The 19862-nt window shown below is 49.0% G+C and overlaps 1 protein-coding gene across 2 annotated transcripts; it reads left to right on the top strand.

The window, feature by feature from the left end:
- The first annotated feature begins 979 nt into the window (after nt 1–979).
- ERO1A (endoplasmic reticulum oxidoreductase 1 alpha) lies at nt 980–19176 on the top strand. 2 transcript variants are annotated; one of them, XM_085060968.1, is made up of 16 exons: nt 980–1119; nt 8156–8275; nt 9586–9669; nt 10686–10724; nt 11642–11718; nt 11809–11882; nt 12542–12662; nt 13049–13086; nt 13943–13954; nt 14778–14804; nt 14973–15065; nt 16276–16522; nt 17362–17431; nt 17573–17659; nt 17889–18022; nt 18779–19176. In XM_085060968.1, exons 1-16 carry the CDS (start codon nt 1036–1038, stop codon nt 18837–18839), a joined length of 1368 nt encoding a protein of 455 aa, XP_084917094.1. In that variant the 5' UTR covers nt 980–1035; the 3' UTR covers nt 18840–19176. The 2 variants fall into 2 exon arrangements, with proteins under 2 accessions (XP_084917094.1, XP_084917095.1); XM_085060969.1 differs by lacking the exon at nt 13943–13954.
- The last annotated feature ends 686 nt before the right edge of the window (nt 19177–19862 follow it).

The raw sequence follows: 19862 nt of genomic DNA, 5'->3' as shown, positions 1-19862 counted from the left end.
AATCAAGTAAGTTGTTTTTTTTTTCTCTCATTTTTGCTCTCCAGTCATTGTGAAGGCTACAAATGGACCAAGATACGTGGTTGGCTGTCGCCGTCAGGTAATTGATCTATATGAATATTCATTAAAAATGGCTTTGATCTGGAATATTAGCATTGCTTTTGATCCAGTGTGTCCTCAGTGGGGTGAAGTGTTTTCTCCTTTAACATGCACATCACTATTTTACACTGGTACCTGCTCCCCTCTCCCTTTGCAGGTGGTGTGTTAACTTCCTCATGGAGACAAAACAGTCCACAACATTCCCAGGACCGTAGTATTTTATTCTCTTCATCGAGCTGAAGCTCTTTCTTTCTGCCTGACTTTGGTCTGTCAGCCCTTTGGGGCTGAGCACAGGCTGGGGACTGCACGCCGTTTGCAGTGAGGGGAGCGTCCCGGGGCCGGCAACACCGAGAGCACTGCCGGGGGGGGCCGGGAACACCGAGAGCTCTCCCGGCGAGCCCCCTATCCTCCCGGGGCCGAGAACACCGGGAGCACTGCCAGGAGAGCTCCGTGTCCCACCGGGGCCGGCAACACCGAGAGAGCACTGCCAGGGGGGCCGGGAACACCGAGAGAGCACTGCCTGGGGGGCCGGCAACACCGAGAGCTCTGCCACGGGGGCCGGGAACACCGAGAGCTCTCCCGGCGAGCCCCGTGTCCCCCCAGTGCCGAGAGCTCTGCCAGGCGAGCTCCGTGTCCCCCCGAGGCCGGGAATACCGAGAGCTTGGGGGGTGTGTGGGGTTGGGGGTGTGTGAGGCCGGGAATACCGAGAGCGCTAGCAGGCGAGCCCCGTGTCCCCCCGGTGCCGCCGGTGACTCAGCGCTGCCGGGAAGCTCCGTGCTGTCCCCAAGGCGCTGCCCCGGGCCGTGACAGGCGGTGAGGGCCGTGCAGGGCCGCGCGTAGCCGGCGGCGGCCGCGCCCCGGGCGGGGCGGTGCGGTCGGAGCGGGGCGGTCGAAGCGGGGCGGCCCCAGAGCCCGCGCAGAGCCGGGCCGAGTGCCGAGATGGCGGCGGGGATGGTGCTGCTGGCGCTGCTGGCGCTGCCGCCGGTGCTGCCCCGAGGCGCCGAGCGACGCTGCTTCTGCCAGGTGGGCGCTGCTCGGCGGGGGGATGGATGGCGGCTGGGCTCCGTGCCACGGCGCCTCTCGGAGCCGAGGGACGGTGGGTGGAAGGTGTCGGAGTGGAGGGGTTTGGAGGGGATTGATGCGCCAGATGGAGTTCGGTGTCCAGGGCTGGGGTGCGCAGCGCAGGAAGGACGGGGAGCTGCTGGGGAGAGACTTGAGGAGGGCGCGGAGATGCTCCGAGGGATGCAGGACTTTTTCTGTGTGGAAAGGCTGAGGGAGCTGGGGGTGTTCAGACTGGAGCAGAGGATGCTCCAGGGAGACCTTACATCCCTTTCCAGGGCCTAAAGGAGCTCCAGGAGAGCTGGAGAGGGACTTGGGACAGGGGATGGAGGGACAGGACAAGGGGAAGGGCTTCCCACTGCCAGAGGACAGGGTTAGGTGGGATATTGGGAAGGCATTCTTCCCTGTGAGGATGGTGAGGTTCTGGCACAGGTTGTCCAGAGAAGCTGTGGCTGCCCCTGGGTCCCTGGAGGTGTCCAAGGCCAGATTGGACAGGGCTTGGAGCAACCTGGTTTAGTGGAAGGTGTCCCTGCCCATGGCAGTGGGTGGCACTGGATGAGCTTTGAAGTCTCTTCCAACCCAAACCATTCCATGGTTCTGTGATTCTCTTCTATGCCATCTTAACTGTATTCTCTCCCTGCTCCCATCAGAAAGGGGGAGTGCTCCAATTTGTTGGGCATTTCTTCCCCATCTCCCCAGGTGCCTCTCCTGGGATGTTTCAGGGATATCTGTTGTGCCTCATCCCCTCTCCAGCTTTGCTGCTCTCCCAGCTCCACTGTGGAGGAGAGAGCATGGCTGCAGCAGCTCCTGCCACCCTACCCATCTGTGACCTGGGCTGCTCTGCTCCTTAATGCTTTTCCAGGGTTAATTTTCCTTTTTGTTGTGCCAGGTGTGTTACTGCCTGGCCCTTGGTGCAGCTGCCGCTGAAGTACAGTAATGAAAGAACTTGGTTGAACCAAGCAGTTGGATTTGGCAAGAGGTCACTCTGCAGATTCCTTCTGACATGATTTTGCACAAGCAAAGCGGCTGCCCCATCCCTGGAAGTGTCCAAGGCCAGGTTGGACAGGGCTTGGAACAACCTGGGATAGTGGAAGGTGTCCCTGTCAACATAAGATGTGCTTTAAGGTCCCTTCCAACCTGAATCATTCCTGTGCAAGATCAAGGAGTGAAGATGTCACAATGTGTTTAGTGCTTTATTTTGTCGCCTTTGAAAAAAAAAGGAAGCTTTAAAAAAGGCTTCTCTTGCTGTATTAAAATTCTAGTGCTTAGCTGTGGGTCAGAAATTGAGAGTGGAGAAAGAAAACAAATGGAATTGTGCACTTGGTGTGGCTTTGCCTTCTGAGGTGGTTCTTGACACTTTTAGCTTCCTGTGGGAATGGTAAATACAATCTTTGCTGATAAAGAATTGAAAAACATGCATTTAGATTCTGGGTCTCTGCAGGGTTTTTCCTTGCAGTTTCCTGTAAGCAGAGAAGTTTGTCTCCCAAGGACTGAATTTTGAGTCAGGAGCGTGGAACGGGATAAGGAACCATAACCACTAACTGAACTGGCATTCTAGCATGGCAGTGGCTGGCAAGTTCTCTTCCTTGGGTTGGAGGAACTGGTGTGGTGCTTTGTGCACTGTTGGGTTGTTGCAACACACTTTTCATTCTGTGGAGCAGCTTGGTTTTCACTACAAATATTTAGTTCAAGGTTTTTTGTTACCTTTAGGGAAAGGGTGCCACGTAGGGCAGCATTTCTCAGCCTTTCTAACCACCAAACCTTTTAAATCACACCCGAGGGCTACCTCATCTTTTTGTTAAAAACAATCTGCTGATCCTCTTGTGCAGAACTTGTCTGGTGGTTTTTATTTGCCACCAAAGAAAATATAGTGCAAGCCTTAAACAATCTGGTTTGCCCTCCTTTGTGTACATCCTTGAATGCCTGGTACAGATTTTTGTTTCCTCCTGTGAACCACATCTTGTTTGAGTCTCTCAGATGAAGAAGTTTTGACGTGGGGTGACTGGAAGAGCTCTGACTTGTCTGTCAGCCTGTGCTGGGACAGTTGTCAAGGGCCACTTTTGGGAGTGCTGCTCTAGCAATATTCCAAGTGCTGACTTCAGCAGGCCATGATTCTGGAATGGGTGTTGCACTCCTGTCTGTCTGCACCCAGGGCAATGCCTCACCTGCTTTTTGTCACTGTTATTCTATCTCCTTCCTTAGAGACCAACCAGTCCTGAAACTTTTATTAGAAACATCCATCTGTTGCTAAAAACACTTGTGTTTCAAATACAGTTTTTTGCTTTCCAAGCTCTGATTAACAGTCCAATATCAAAATTCCCCCAACTTTACAGGCAGCTCATCCCCCCCTCGAGATATTCCTGTTTGCATCATAGCTTTAGTCAGCCATGCATGTCTTCTGTATATTCCTGGTAATTATTGTTCATTTGCTGTTTACAGGCTGAGGCAGCTGCGTTAAGGATGTGCTGCAGGTGCTTGGCAGACGGGGATTTTGCCGAGGTTTCCGGTCTGGCAGAGGGTTGGTTCCCTTTGGGAATGTTTCTGTGGGCAGGACGCTGTCATTAGGGGTGACTCTGGGCATGGAGAGTTTCCTCGTTGGTACCTGGAGAGGATTTCAAGCTGTTCTTGCATTTCTGTAGAATTGATGTTCACTGGGCAGCCTCCGGGGCAGGAATTCATTCCTAGCACAGCTCCCAGTTTCTCTGGGGTAGCTCCAGGAGGAGTTTCCAGGTGGAGAGAAGCTGATATTTGGAGGTACATTCTGCCCCCCTGCTCTGCTCTGGTGAGATCCCACCTGGAATGCTGTGTCCTGCTCTGTGGTCCTTCCAGCACAGGAAGGACATGCAGCTGCTGGAGTGAGTCCAGAAGAGGCCACCAAGATGATCAGAGGGATGGAGCACCTCATCTCTCCATCCCTCTCCATCCCAGGAAAGATGGAGAGGGACTTTGGACAAGGGATGGAGGGACAGGACAAGGGAGAATGGCTTCCCACTGCCAGAAGGCAGGGTTAGATGGGAAGGAATTGTTCCCTGTGAGGGTGCTGAGGCCCTGGCACAGGGTGCCCAGGGAAGCTGTGGTTGCCCCTGGATCTCTGGGAATATTCAAGGTCAGGTTGGACAGGGCTTGGAGCAACCTGGGATAGAGGAAGATGTCCCTGGCCATGGCAGGGGGTGGAACTAAATGGCCTTTAAGGTCCCTTCCAACCCAAACCATTCTGGGATGCTGTGACAGCACTTCAGCCCCTCTGGTTTGACCCCATCCTGAGGCTCCTATGTGGGATTTGCTTCTGTGTGAGTTCTGGAAAAACTGGTTTTTGTTTTCTGGCAAAAGATGGGGGAGAAATCACCTGGAATGGCAGATAGAGCTTCCAGGGCAGGTGCAGGAATGATTGTCCTCACCTGGCTGCCAGCAACCTGCTCCAAGTGCACTGGCAAGGATGAATGGGAAGTAATTTCATAGAATCATAGAATATCCTGAATTGGAAGGGACCCACAAGGGTCATCAAAGTCCAGCTCCTTTGTGCAGGACAACTGCCAGGAAACTTCTGCTGAGAGAGCAGAGAAAGCATCTTCTCACCATCAGCCTGGGACTGCTGTGGCTTGTCCAGAAGAGCAGGCAGTGCCAGGGGAGTTGGTACAGGCTAAACCCAACTCCTCAGCCTCAGTGACATTCCCTTCCCTGTGCCCTGTTGTAGCTGCAAGTGGGAGATGCAGGAAAAAGTTTTCCTTCTTTCCTGCCTGGCTGTGGTGTGGGACAGAGCCCATAGTGAGAAGAAACCCCAAAATCCAGTGCTCGGGGAGTGTTCCTGTGACACTGAAGGGAGCAGAAAGAGCTGGGAAGAGCAGCCTGACAGGAATGGGATGGAGGTGAAGGAAGTTGAATCCCAAAGGCAGGATTACCCAGAGTGCCCCGTGTTGTTCCCAGCCGTGTCACGCACACCAGGTGGGTCCCTCGGAGTTCGGGATTGTGCTCACGTCTTCCCTGCAGCTTACTCAGCACCCAGAGCCGCTCCTGCCGCGTCTGTCCCGGCGGCTCCGTTGCATCTCTTCCCGGTGGGAAAGCCCAGCCCTGCCCAACAACCTCCTGCCAGGTTCTCACACCCAGGCGGGTGGAGCAAAACCCGTTGCCGGTGCTCAGCTCGGTGATTCACGGTGCCAGCGAGCACATGGCACGTGTTTGGGACTGGATCTGTCCGTGGTTTATCTCAAACAGCTGCTCTTGTTGTCACAGGCTGAAAATGTGGGTAAATATTTTATTTGTGGGGTGGGAGGAAGTGTTTTAAGGCACCACCCACTGGAGGGCACGTTTGACACTTGTAGCTCAACTGCTCTGGTTGCAGAGGTTGAAGTCCCAAACCAAATGAGTCTGGCTGCACTCAGGGCTGAAAAGTGGGCTCTGGGGTGGTCATGGAGCAAGAGAGAACTTCTGGAATGAAGATCAAGTCCTGCCAGGTGATCTGACACTGCCACTTCCCTGAGTCTTAAAGTGGCTCAGCTTAAAGCTGTTTGGTGGTGGCATCACTGGGGCTTTCACCAGGGCTCTGAGAAGCCTTGGCTCTGGATGTTCTTTGTGCTGCTTCTCTTCTGTGCTCCTCAGGCTGGGAACTTTGGTCAGCTGGGCACACACAGGCTGAGAAATTGCCCATTTCTGCCCAGTCTGACTGAAATCCTTGGAGGAAGAAGGATTGAGCAGAGCTGGAGTTTCCTCTGCACTTCCCCTTTGCCTGTTGCCCCCACAGGTGTGTTCAGGGTGACATTGAGGCTGATGCCACCAGTGCTTCAATAAACTGGTATTTGGAGAGCTCCAAAGCATGATCCCCATCCAGTCCTGAGGATTTTTGGATCATCTGCAGTGCTTCACTCTGGATTATATTCTGGATATGGTTGCTTCTGGCTTGAATTGGTCACCAGACATAATAAAGGCAGGCTTGGCCTAAATGGTGCTTCCAGTGGGGAATTTTTGGGAGTTCCAACATTCCCACTTCTAGGAATGTCAGTCCTTTGGGGTGACATATTTGTCAAGTGTGGATACAGAGAGCAGCTGAAGATTATCCCCAAATCTTTCTGTAGGCCACTTTTAGACCCAACCTGTAAGTTGCCTGCCTTGATGGATGCCAAGATTCCAGGAAATAAAACTGTGGTTGGTTGGTGGTTTGCTGTGGTTTGTTGTTTTGATGTGTTTTTAAAAATATCTGTATAATTTGGAAACAGCTTTAAATTGGGTAACCAGATTAGCAAATTGCTACTGTTTATTTTCACAGGGGTGATTCAGGTTAGTGGAAAGCTTAAATCACTGTTAATCTTCATTACCATGCAAAATGCAGGACAGAATTCAGTAAATGTGTGAGGGTGACACACTGAGCTTCAGTGTAAACACTTCAAAAATGAGTGAGCCTCCAAATGATGCTGCCTTGACAAAACAGAGTTCTTCCAGTGGGGTAGGGAATTCTGGCTATTTTTTCCCCCACCTCCCCATTTCATGTGACTCTGTGCTCCATTTCTGCCATCCTCCTCACAGCTTCATTTCCATGGTGGTAAATAGAATGGTTTTATTTAAGTTGTTGTGTAGCTGTTGGTGAATCATGAGGAGCAGCTGAGGGAGCTGGGGGGGCTCAGCCTGGAGAAAAGGAGGCTCAGGGGGACCTTGTGGCTCTGCACAGGAGGGGACAGCCAGGGGGGATTTGGGATCTTATCCCAGGAACAGGGACAGGGTGAGAGGGTGCAGTCTCAGGCTGTGCCAGGGAGGGTTTAGGTTGGATATTAGGGAAAATTTCTTCATGGAAAGGATTGTCCAGCCCTGGCACAGCTGCCCAGGGGGCAATGGTGGAGTCCCCATTCCTGGAGGGACTTAAAAGCCCTGTGGATGTGGCACCTGGGGACATGGTCAGTGCTGGGGGAATGGTTGAACTCGGAGATCTTAGAGGGATTTTCCAACCTGGATGATTCCAGGATTCTATGATTTCCCCAAGGACTCACTGGGGGCGTGGGGGAAGCAAAACTACTTCTGCGTTGAGCAACTTTGTTGTCAGCCAGTAATGGATGTGTCAGGAAACCACAGCTGAATTTGTGCTACTTTTTTCTTTAGGCTTTTTTTTTTTCTTCAGGGCTTGCACAAAGCCTGTTGAGTTGTTCAGGATGATGCAAGAAGGATTGGCTTTCTCTGTCAGATTTAGAACAGATGCTTTCTTGCCAAATGGCTCTCTGAGGCGAGGAGAGGGACTGTTGCAGTTAATCACAGAATCATGGAATGCCCTGGATTGGAAGGGACCTTAAAGATTATTTCATTCCAATCTCCTGCAGGGCAGGGACACCTTCCACTATCCCAGGCTGCTCCAAGCCCTGTCCAACCTGGCTTTGGACACTTCCAGGGATCCAGGAGCAGCCACAGCTTCTCTGGGAATGCCATTCCAGTGCCTCCCCACCCTCACAGCCAGGAATTCCTTCCCAATATCCCATCTTTCCCTGCCCTGTGGGAAGCCATTCCCTGTGTCCTGTCACTCCGGGCTCTTGTGAACTGTCTGTCTCCATCTTTCCTGTCAGCTCCTTCAGGTACTGGAAGGTCACAATTAGGTCAGCCTGGAGCCTTCTCCTTTCCAGGCTGAACAATCCCAACTCTCACAGGAGAGCTGCTCCATCCCTCTAATCAACTCGCTGTGGTTCTGATTAAATCAAATCAATGGCTGCAGCACTGTTCATTAGCAACAAGGACTTTCTTTGAGGGCTCTCATTATTGTCATTGTTGCCCAACTGGTCCTTTATGCAAACTCCAGCTCTCAGCTCCATGTTATCCCACAGGAATGACCTCCTGAGGTTCATCCAGAAGGGAACCTGAGCTGGCAGCCCATATCCATTCTGCTTAAACTTGACTTGCTGGTAAAAGGAAAGAAAATGATGACTTATTTTATTGTCTGCAGTGCTGAAATTCCTGGCTGAGATGTTTATATTTGATTTATTATTTTTGATATTTTTGATTTTGATTTTGTTATTTCTTTCTCCCCCAGGTTACTGGTTATTTAGATGACTGCACCTGTGATGTAGAAACCATCGATGCCTTCAACAACTACAAACTTTTTCCTAGATTGAATCAACTCCTGGAGAGTGACTATTTTAGATACTACAAGGTGATTTTCTCATACAAGAATTGTAGTTATTTGTGTGCTGCTGTCTTTTGTTTTTTCATCTCCCTTGAACTTATTGCTGATCTTTTTAAAATGAGATACCTGCATTTTAACCCTGATTTTTAAGGTTGCAATAAGTAAGTTGGACCCTTCTGTTATAAGGAGAATCTTAATAAGATGCAATGTGCCTGTAAGAGGATTTTGAAGATATTTGCTTAGCCATTTTTGCCTCCTAAGAGCTTAATCAACACGTTAATGAAGGAACTTCCTTTGGTGAGCTGTGATTTAAAGATGTTGATGACCAGTGATCTGTAATGAGAGGATTCACAGTGACTCCCCACTGACGTGGAAAACCCGGATTAGTTACCCCTCACTCAGGTTCATTGATGGCTGTTGCTGCCAAATATTACATGGATTGAATTCCCTGAGGTGGATTCTTCTCCCATTCAGTCAGATTCCCTTTATCCCCCTCCCTTCCAAACCCACAAAATCTTGTTAAATGTTAATTGTTTTGGAAGAATGATACTTGTTACTAACTCAAAGACTGGGGTTTGTTAAAGAGTCTCATTTCCTTTCCCCTTCCAGGGTTGGGATTTGTAACAGAAATACTGAGATTGGTCTGAATGAAGCACAGAATCCTGAAATCACAGAATGGTTTGAGTTGAAAGTGACCTTAAAGGTCATCTTGTTTCAAGCCTCTGCTATGGGCAGGGACACCTTCCACTGTCCCAGGTTGCTCCAAGCTCCATCCAACCTGGCCTTGGACACTCCCAGGGATCCAGGAGCAGTCACAGCTTCTCTGGGCACTCAGTGCCAGGGCCTCACCACCCTCCCAGCCAGGAATTCCTTCCCAAAATCCCACCTAACTCTGCTTTCTGGCACTGGGAAGCCATTCCCTGTCTCCTGTCCCTCCATCCCTTGTCCCCAGTCCCTCTCCAGCTCTCCTGGAGCCTCTTTAGGCCCTGGCAGGAGCTCTGAGCTCTCCCTGGAGCTTCTCTTCTCCAGGTGAACATTCCCAGCTCTCCCAGCCTGGCTCCAGAGCAGAGGAGCTCCAGCCTTCAGAACATTTTGGAGTTATGGAAATGTCTCTGTGGGAAAGCAGCACAAGAAAGATCCAAGCAAGGATTAAAAGGATAATCTGTACTGATAACAAGGACATGAGAGATGCTATCAATCTGGGTCATCAAGGAGTTGTTGGTGTGGGAACAAACTAGTCCAGAACACGAATTTCTCTTGGAAAACTGAGGAATAGAAGGTTGGCTTGGCTGCGTGGAGGAGATGTGTGATTTCATAGGATGATGTGTTATTTGCAGGTAAACCTACAGAAACCTTGTCCTTTTTGGGATGACAACAGTCACTGTAGCATGAGAGACTGTGCTGTACAGCCCTGTCCCTCTGTAAGTACCAAATCCATTCTTTTACATCTCTTTTTTTTGTATTTAACTTTTGCAGACCAAGAGGAAACAGCAGATAAGTGACTGAATCTTATTATATTAGTTACAACAAAACTGGGGCTCTGATGGAGCTTTCATAGGTGCAGCAACATTGGTGGCCATAAGGAAGACAAAAATACTAAATTATGAAAGTCTCAAGACAGGCTGGGATTTTAATATTTGACGTTCTGCAATCAGGCAAAAACTTCTCCTGGTCCCTCTTTTATTTTTTCAATTTCCTTTAAAAAAATCTATTTTTGGTAATGATTATTACTAATGTGATGGAGTTTTGTTTCAATTACCTAAGTTTTAGCTGCAAGTTGTTCCTATTTTAAGAAGTGACTATCCCTGCTGCTCTTAATTATTTTGATTTGGGCCCCTTCCATCCTGAAATCAATAAAAATAACTCTTATTGCTTCATTTTTCTCTTTGCCATCACACTGTTTGCTCCTGTAGAAGTGGTTTTATTGCCTTCCTACTCCTGGAAGAAATGGAATTTGAGGGGAATTTTGGGCCTGGTTGTGTGGGGCTGGCAGGGCTGGCATTCCATGATGGAATGGTAAAAGGGAAGTTTGGAATGCAGTGTATCAGGGGCTGATAGGTGGTAGATCTGAGGATCTCTGGGTTTCTGCCAGGAAGGTGATGCCAGACCTGGACTGACCAGAGGCAGCTCCAGCTCCTCTGGAGTTTGTATTTGCCTTTCCCAAATTCCTGCTTGGATAAGCAAAGCAGAACCTGAGGTAGCAGCTGGGGAAGGCTGCAGACCTTTGGAGAAGAGAAACCTTGCCAAAAAAAAAGAAAATAAACCACTAGGAATATTGCTTTTCCTTGGTCTGGGGAGGAGTGAGGAGTTGGGTGTGTTGTGAGCTGGGCTGAGTGCTTTGGTCACCTTCTCACTTGAATGCCAAACCTTTCCCAAAGATGAGGCTGGAAGGTCTCATCAGCCCCACATGTGACATATGTTTTGTTTTGTCCTTCAGGATGAAATCCCTGATGGAATCAGATCTGGAAGTTACAAGGTGGGTGTGTCTGAGCACAACAGGATGAGGTTTGTTTTGTGGTCCAGTTTTGTGCCATAAAACTGATAAGGTTGGAAAAGACCTTGAAGATCATCGAGTCCAACTGTCACCCCACTACCCCCATGTTCATCACTAACAATGTCCTCAAGTGCCACATCCACGTGGTTTTTGATCACTTCCAGGGATGGCAACTCCATCACTTGCCTGGGCGTTCCCTTCCAATGCCTGACAACCTTTTCCATGAAGAAATTTTCCATAGTATTCAAACTAAACCTCCCCTGGCACAGCCTGAGGCTGTTCCCTCTCCTCCTCCTGTCCCTGTTCCCTGGGAGTAGAGCCCACCCTGGCTGTCCCCTCCTGTCAGCAGCTGTGCAGAGCCACAAGGTCCCCCTGATCCCCCTTTTCTCCAGGCTGAGCTCCTTTCCAGCTCCCTCAGCCTCTCCTGGTGCTCCAGACCCTTCCCATCTCCGTTCCCTTCCCTGGACACTCTCCAGCCCCTCAAAGTCTCTCTTGCACTGAGGGGCCCAAAACTGCCCCCAGGATTTGAGCAAAGCTCAATATTTGTCAGGATGCTCTTTGTACCTAAATGTTTACCCTCTCCAAGTGCTTGGGATGCTCCAGAGCCTCTGAGGTGGCTGTCCTGGAGCCAGGTATTCCTGACATCTCTCCAAGAGCAGGTGTCACCAAAAATCTCCTGCAGCAGTGCCAGAGGCTGCCCCGAGTCCCTGCAAGACTCATCACCGTTGCATAAGCCTTTGGATATCTGCAGACATCCTGTGGAAACACAGGGTGGGGTGAATCATGAAAGGGTTTCTGGGGCTTAACCTGGATAGTGCATTAAAGGCAGAATTAAAACAGCAAAAAGAAAATTCCTTTTTAATCCTCATCCCTCCCCACCCCTTTGCTTTCCAACCCAGTATTCGGAAGAAGCCAATAGCCTCGCGGAAGAATGTGAAGAAGCCAAGAGACTCGGAGCTGTTGATGACTCTTTGAGGTTTGACTTCTTTTTCCATAATCCTTCCTTGTCTTGAAGGAAATCTGGGATCAGTGCTCTCTCTGAGAGTCTTTCTCCATTTTTTTGCAGCACAGAAACACGGCAGGCAGTGCTGCAGTGGACGCAGCATGACGACTCTTCAGACAGCTTCTGTGAGGCTGATGGTAGGGGAACCTGAGAGAGCTGGGAAGGCTTGGAATGGAATTCTAAACACTTCTGCAGAACTTAGAATCATGGAAAAGTTTGGGTTGGAAGAGATCTTAAAGCCAATCTTGTTCCCTTTACAATCTCAGGTTGCTCCAAGCCCTGCCCAGCCTGGCCTTGGACACTTCCAGGGATCCAGGGGCAGCCACAGCTTCTCTGGGCAACCTGTGCCAGAGCCTCCCCACCCTCACAGGGAACAATTCCTTCCTAATATCTAACCTGAATTTCTCTGGCAGTGGGAAGCCATTCCCCCTTGTCCTGTCACTACAGTTCCTGACACAGAGCCTCTCTCCAGCTTCCCTGGAGCCTCTTAGATCCTTCAATGTTGCTATGAGGTCTCCACATTAACCTCCTCTTCTCCAGGCTGAACAGCCCCAACTTCCAGGCCAAAGTGTGATATTTCAGCAAGCCTGGAGCATAAATATAACATTCTGCTCCTTTCCACTCCCCTGACCTCAGCATTTTGAAAATAATCTGCAAATTTTCCTGATAAAGCTTCCATGCTGCTCAGGGCCGTGCTGTGTTTAGCAAGGTGGGGATGAGGTGGCTGGATCAGCCTTGGAAAATGTCATTTTCCCTCAGAAAATCCGTGTCACTGACCCAGCACTCTGCTTCCCAGACATCCATTCTCCTGATGCTGAGTATGTGGATTTACTCCTGAATCCTGAGCGTTACACTGGCTACAAGGGACCGGATGCCTGGAAAATTTGGAACAGTATTTATGAAGAAAACTGCTTCAAGTAGGTGCTTTGGGGAACAAATTCCATGAGCCTGAGGGTGCTGAGGGGCAGAAATGAATCCTCATCCTCCTGTCTTTGCTCCAGTGCCTGTGCAGGGTGGGACACACCAGGGACAAGTGATGTGGCTGTCCCAAAAGCAGACACTTGAGTTTACCTTTCTGTTTTTTCTAAAAAAGAAGAAAACACCACCAAAACCCCACAGAAACCCACATTTGGCTCTATTCTTCCCCTTCCTGAGCAAAGCTAAACCATTGAAGGGGTTTTTAGATCCCCTCAGGCTGTTTGACTGCAGAAGTAGCTACTTCTGCTCCGCTCTGTTTTTGCACACAAGGAGACAGTAACTTATTTACATTTCTTATTTAAATGATTTTTTTCCCCCCTCCTAGGCCTCAGAATGTAAAAAGACCTTTGGCATCTGGCAGAGGTGAGTCATTTATTTATCTCACTACTAAGTGGGTTAGTAGTCAACTGATCCCAGCTCCAGGAACAATAAATGTTCTCTGGGCTCCTTCTCCTGCTGGATGAGAAATATCCTGTAACTCTTGACCAAGTGTAGAATTTCATGGCACCTGGAAGTGGCTTTTTCTGACATTCATTGTAGAAAAACAATGTCTGATCCTTCACTCCTGGAAAAAAATGTGAGTTTTGGAGGGATTGGGAGCAGGGCTGACCCCTGAGCTCTCCCTGGGTTTTTGTTCTTGGCAGTGCCAAACCATCTGTGACAGATTGAAATGAGAACCTGGCTGGGATCCTCCATGGAAACCACCCAGCAGGAGAAGCTCTGCCCTAGAGCCAAGGCCAGGCAGTGTAAATGAAAGTAGGGAAAGGGTTTGGAAGTAGAACATCATCAACCTCTCTCCTCATTGCTGTGACCTGAATGCTCCTCCAGTGCTCCAGATCACCCTCTGCAGTGATCTGTTGACTTTTCCCCTAAATCATGGAGGTGTTTATCCACCTCCTCTGACCCAGGTGCAAAGGATTGGCTCTTTTCCTGCTGAAGGGGATGTACAATGTCCCTGGAAATATCAGGTTTTACTTCCTTTGCAAATATTGATCCCTCCTGCCTTGGTCAGGTTACTCAGCACAGTTGTTCATCCGGTGTCCTCACTGCTGCACTTGGAGTTTTCTGTGTTCAGAACATTTCCAGACCTCCCTGGAGGTTGGCAGAGCAGATGAGCAGAGCAGTGCTTGTGCTTTGGAGCTTAATTTTGGTTCTGTGTAATTTTTTTTGTCCTCTTTTTCTCTCTCTCCCTCCACCACTTGTGCTTTTTGTCCATCAGGAGATGACGGAGGTGAGTGGCACTGTTTGTTTTTACTGATAACAGCAACAAATGGGGTGTCTTGATCCTGCTGTCACAAGCTGTGCCATTAGATAATGCATCTGGCTAGCAAAATTATTAATCAGCCAAACCAGAAATTAGAGTCATGGAATCATAGAATGTCCTGAGTGGGATCACAGGGATCATCCAGTCCAACTCCTGCCCTGCACAGACACCCCAACAATCCCACCCTGGGAATGTTGTCCAAACACTCCTGGAGCTCTGGCAGCCTTGGGAAAGCTTTGAACATCTGGAAGCTGTAGGAATTAAGTGTCCAACTCCCTCAGGCCCTGGGAAAGGCTGTTCCCTGGAGTTCTCCATTCTCCACAGCATCTTTTTGTCTCCAAACCATCCCCAAATCCTGATCTCCAGATCATTTCCAAGCACGGAGCAGGGATAGCGAAACCCTGACTTGTGGGATTTCACACACTCGGCTGCACTCTGTGTGCTTTTGGTTGGTTGGTTTGTTTGTTTTATAAAAATATCCCTCTCCCCACTCTGCCCAGAAGAGGAAAGCAATCCCTGATCCTTGTTTTTTCCCAACACTGTGCTGTTCTGCCTCCCCAGCCCCTTGGGAAAAGCCCACGTGCTGTTCTGAGCTGCTGCCACGCCGTGTTAGAGAAGCATCACTCACAAGGGTGGGCAGGAAAACTCTTTTCATGCTCTTTTAATGCTCCTTTCCCAATTTCTGCAAAATGGAGTGGGCAGAGGCTCCTCTGAGGCCAGCCTGGGAGGATTCAGGGCATCAGGCTTGGGCTGTGCTGATGTATACTGATGTGTTTTCCTTCCTTTCCAGGGGACATGTTTTACAAGTGGCTCAAAGGTAATCCTTGGTCTGAACTTGTTCACTCATCCTGGGATGGACTTGAAATGGCCAGGGAGAGGGTGGGATTAGTGGCCATTAGAGAAGGATTAGTTTCCTTCCTCACAGCCAGGAGAATTGAAAATCCAGTGGTGCTTCCAGTGCCTGAAATGGCTTTTTTTGTTGCAGGGGTCTGTGTGGAGAAACGAGCTTTCTACAGGCTCATCTCTGGTCTCCATGCCAGCATCAACATCCACCTGAGTGCCAGGTACCTCCTGCAAGGTAAATGCTCCTTCCTGCCCCAGCTTTCCTGCCTCATTCCAAAGCTGACACTTCCATGGCTCTGCTAAATGCTGTTTGGAGCCTGTTCCAGCAGGATTCAGGCCTGTTCCTGAAGCTGTAACAGGATTAGGGATGCAGTTGCCACATGCCTGCAGGTCTAACGGGCTGGGCTGAGCTCTCTACCAGGATTTCCAGCACATATTCCCTCTCTTCTTCCTCCAAGGTTATTTTGGAGTAGATTTATAACTGTGGATTGAGGCTGTTCCTTCCCAGCCTGGTTTTATGATGGTCAGTTCAGCAATAACCTCACCTGGACTAGGAAATGCTTGGCTGGGCTTTCCCAAGGCTATTGATCCACTTCCACCTGCCATTTCTGTTTCCAATTTCCATTTCAATTTCCTTTCCATGCTTTGGTCCCTAAGTAGTTTTCTGAGGAATCCCAATTTCAACCCTGGGCTTGAAAATCAAGGTGATAGCTGTTGGAATTTGGGTAAGTCATTTAGATTTAACTAAATAATTAAATCTAAGTCTCTCCAACCCACCTGAGCCTTCACCTCAATGTGAGTTAGGCCACATTGGAAACTTCAGAGGCCAGAGATGAGTTGGGGCTGCAGCATCACCTTGATATGAGTTTTACACTTTCCACTACATATTTTCTATAATAATCTTAAATACATGGTAGGATGAGCAACAGAAATATTCTTTGTGGGCTTGAAAATGGAAAATAGAGTCCAGTCTCCTCTGCCCCATGGTTGCCTTTGTTCTCTTGCTTTTCCATATCATCAGGAATTCTCTTAAAATGTCTCTTTTCAGTAGGAAGACTCAGGAATCACCTAAGAGAAGTCTGCAGGAGTTGTGTGTTTGCTGGGGTTTGAGCTGAGTTAAAATCCTGCCTCCCTTGAACAATTTTCAGGCAAAATCTCTTCACTGCAAGGGTTGTCAAGCATTGGAAGGGGGTGCCCAGGGAAGTGGTGGAATCACCATCCCTGGAGGTTCAAGGAACCACTGGATGTGGCATTCAGAAGGTTGGACTTGATGATCCTGGAGGTCTTTTCCAACCTTAACAATTCCATGGTTTTGGGTCAGTGACTTGGGAAAGCTGGGATCTCCCTGCTTGGAACCACATTTCACCATTTCCCCAGAGGGAGGAGATGAACCAGAACTAAACCCATCCACCTCACGCCTTTGGGGTTTGTTTTTCTTGTCTCAGACACCTGGTCAGAGAAGAAATGGGGCCCCAACATCACCGAGTTCCAGCAGAGGTTTGATGAAGTCCTCACCAGAGGAGAAGGACCCAGAAGACTCAAGAACCTCTATTTTCTCTACCTGATCGAGCTGAGGGCTCTCTCCAAAGTGCTGCCCTTCTTTGAGCGCCCAGCTTTCCAGCTGTACACCGGCAATAAAAGCCAGGATGCAGAAATGAAGCACCTGCTGCTGGAAATCCTCCATCTGGCCAAGTAATTGCACTCAGTACCTGGGGACAGTGGCTCTGGCAGCATCTCTGAGTGTGCTTAACCTGTCACGTAAAGCTCCTAGAAAGGCAGGTTTTGAGTTCTTTCCTGGAGTGATTTGTGCAGTAGAATCGTAAAAACATGGAGTGGTTTGGGTTGGAAAAGAGCTTTTTAAGGTCATCTAGTCCAGGCCCCTTGCAGTGAGCAGGGACAAAGTACCAGTAGTGTAGTTTTGCTGGGAGAACATGAATATCTGTATGCAAATTGCAGAATTGGGGTAATTAGTCCCACAGTTTAATAGCCTCGGCTGCCTTTTGGGTTGAGCAGAATTGAATTTAATAACTGCCTACGTGTCAGCCCTAAAATTGGCTACCTGTGTGACTCATCTGTGGGATACCAGGCCTGGCTTCGTGTTTGTGACTAGAAAAACATCCTAAATAGCTTGGTAACAGAGGTTTGGGCTGTTGGATGGAGTTTGGAGTAAAAGGAATGGAAGCAGACAGAAAAGGGTGTCTAGTAAAGTGATCAATGTTTGATTTCTCTTGTCACCCTCCTGTGCTTTATCTGTCAGAAAAGGGACTGAAATTGCTTAAAAACCATCAAGCAATTGCTGGAAATGTCTCCAAGGTGAGATGCCAAGCTGAAGTTGGAAGAGATAATAGAATCTCAGAGTGGTTTGGGTTGGAAGGGACCTTAAATCATCTCATTCCATTCCTTGGGGTTGGATGTAAGATTTAAACACATCTGGAGATGTCCAGTGGCTCCCACCTCTGTTTATGCCCAATCCTGGCTGCAGCCACACAACCAACCTGGGCAGAAATCAACCTCTCCTCATTCCCTTCCAGGTCTTTCCCTCTGCATTTCGATGAAAACTCCTTCTTTGCAGGGAATAAAAAGGAAGCTGCGAAACTAAAGGTAATTTTTGCCAAGAACACCACTGCAGGAGGCTTTTCCCTACCTTAGCCCCACTGAATTCCAGGATTAATTTGGATTAACACCTGGAAGGAGCCCTAATTAGTGCATAACCATGACCAACATGAATGTTTTTTCCCCCAGGAGGAGTTTAGGCTGCACTTTAAGAATATTTCCAAGATAATGGACTGTGTTGGCTGCTTCAAGTGTCGGCTGTGGGGGAAGCTGCAGGTGAGATTTGCCAGCAGTGTTTGGAAGCACCTGATGCTGGGATTGGTGTGGATGTGATCCTTGGATAGCACAGCTCCTGGATACAGCTGGATTCCTGTGGAATCTGGGATAACCCAAGAGAGGGGAGAGCCTGGGTTAAATCAACTCCTCTTGCCCTGTTCAGAGGATGTAGCCCAGGTGGAGGGGAGTGAGAGTGCTGCTGTTCAGTGATGCTGTTTGATCCCTGCAGACACAGGGCTTGGGCACAGCGCTCAAGATCCTCTTCTCAGAGAACCTCATCGAAAAGATTCCCCAGAGTGGTCCTTCCTATGGATTCCAGCTGACCAGACAGGAAATTGTGGCCTTATTTAATGCCTTTGGAAGGTGAGTTTGAGACCTTTCCCTCTACTTTGATACCCAGGCTGCTGTTTTACACCCAATTTCAGCTCTCATTTCAGTCAAGTCTTCTCAGTTTTGGAGGCAACTCTTGCTCTTACTGTACTGTCTGATATTAGATGGTGTTGATATGGAGTGCAACATTTGGAATAATAGATTCTTTATACTCTACATTGCTGTAAGGTGTTCCAGGAAGCATTTATGCTAAGAGACAAAGAATTTCATCATTTTTAAGGGACTGTGTGACTGTGTCCTTGGAGCACACTGGCCCAGGCAAGGGCTGCTTTCCTTAGGCCTTTCCTGCAGGTTGTTCCTTTCCACCAGGTCATTACCAGATCATGATAATTTACAGGAATCCATCAGTTCAGCCTCTCTGGATGAGGAGTTTTTATCAGAAAAGGAGGATGACAAGGCCTTTAGGAGGGGATTTCAGGACACTCTGGTTATCCTTGAGCTCTTTGTGATGCTGAGAGGCCATGAGTTTCTGGCAAACAGGTTTTTCCAAGGATGAATTCCTTAACATCCTATTCCACTGTGATTCCCAGTGTTTGCTTTAAAAAGAGGCAGGGGAATTACTGAAGGGCCTGGTTGTAGCCTCAACCTAATTTAGCTGGAATTCCAAATCCTCTCTTCCCAAGAGCTGCTTGAAGCTTTGCTTGCTTCAGCCCCTTTCTCCTGGATTTTAAATAATTCACAGCATGGATGTTGCTGTAACATTTCCCTTTTGCTTTCCTTGCAACCCAGAGTTTCAACCAGTGTGAAAGAACTGGAAAACTTTAGGAATATCCTGCAAAACATGCGGTGAATTCAGTGGAGACAGAGAGAGAGACTTGTGGACAAACACCATCATTCCATCATCACACTGCCTTGGACCATGGAAACCACTTGCTGGGTCTCCTGTTCCCAGCTGATTGTCTGTAACCTGCTGAGGAGATGTTTTCTACAAGGAAAAAAAAAGCTATTTTTTTTTGTATAAAAGTGGGGACTATATGTAAATTTTATTTTATATATTGGAGGATCATTTGGAGTAACTCTTTTTGAAATATTGCTGTGCTATTTGGGTGGATCAGAGCCGTGGCTTTGCCTTCAGAAGCTGGAGGTAGGGCAAAAACCGTGCCATGGAATAAATTTGGGGGAAATTCCTTGTCTGCTCCGTGATTCCAACCAACCCCTCACTCACAGTGTGTGTACACCAACTTCCTGCTGCGTAAAAAAAACCAACTTCAAGGGATTGTAGGAGCTGCTGCTGTCCCAAGGTGAATTCCTCTTCTTCAGGAAACATTTTTGAGGGAGCAGGCAGTTCCTGGTGGTCCTTGCACCCACTGAAGGCTTGGGAAGATGCACCAAGAAGGATCATGCTGGAGAAACTTCCATGTGGCACCTGGAGGCTGCCATTCCTCCTTTAGGAAAAGTGGAATCCACCATCAGCTGTACCTGACTGTCCATGGGCCAGCAGCTGCTGCCAGGACCCCAATTCCAGCCTTCTCCTGGCCCTTTCACCCCTCCCAGCCTGTGCAAGTGGGTTTGGCCTCTTTTGGGATCTGCTCCCTGCAGGCAGGGCTAAAACGGGAAAGGATGTGCCAGGCTTGGGACTGCTGCTCCCTGGAGATGGTGTGGAGTGAGGCACAGGGGATTGTGCTGCTCCAAGGACAGCAGTGTGGCAGTGGGACAGAGCTGCTGGCAGAGGGCAGAGGGTCCCTCCTGTAGGGGGCACAACCCATGGATCCCCCACAGCCATAAGGGGTGAGATTCCCTGTTCCTGATTCCAGCAGGGTCCCACAGGGATGGAGTCAGCCCTGATTGCACCATCCAACAGGAACAAAGGACA

The sequence above is a fragment of the Lichenostomus cassidix genome, chromosome 5 (assembly GCF_008360975.1).
Source record: "Lichenostomus cassidix isolate B80296 chromosome 5, HeHo_3.0, whole genome shotgun sequence".
Lineage (NCBI taxonomy): Eukaryota > Metazoa > Chordata > Aves > Passeriformes > Meliphagidae > Lichenostomus > Lichenostomus cassidix.
Note: the sequence above shows the minus strand (reverse complement) of the source record. Positions and strands in the feature narration are given on the sequence as shown.

Bases quoted from the DNA above. Each gene is read 5' to 3' on its own strand.
- ERO1A (XM_085060968.1), top strand. From the start codon at position 1,036: ATGGCGGCGGGGATGGTGCTGCTGGCGCTGCTGGCGCTGCCGCCGGTG. The intron at 14,805-14,972 runs GTAATCCTTGGT...TTTTTGTTGCAG, and splicing joins GTTTTACAAGTGGCTCAAAG to GGGTCTGTGTGGAGAAACGA. The intron at 18,023-18,778 runs GTGAGTTTGAGA...CTTGCAACCCAG, and splicing joins TTATTTAATGCCTTTGGAAG to AGTTTCAACCAGTGTGAAAG.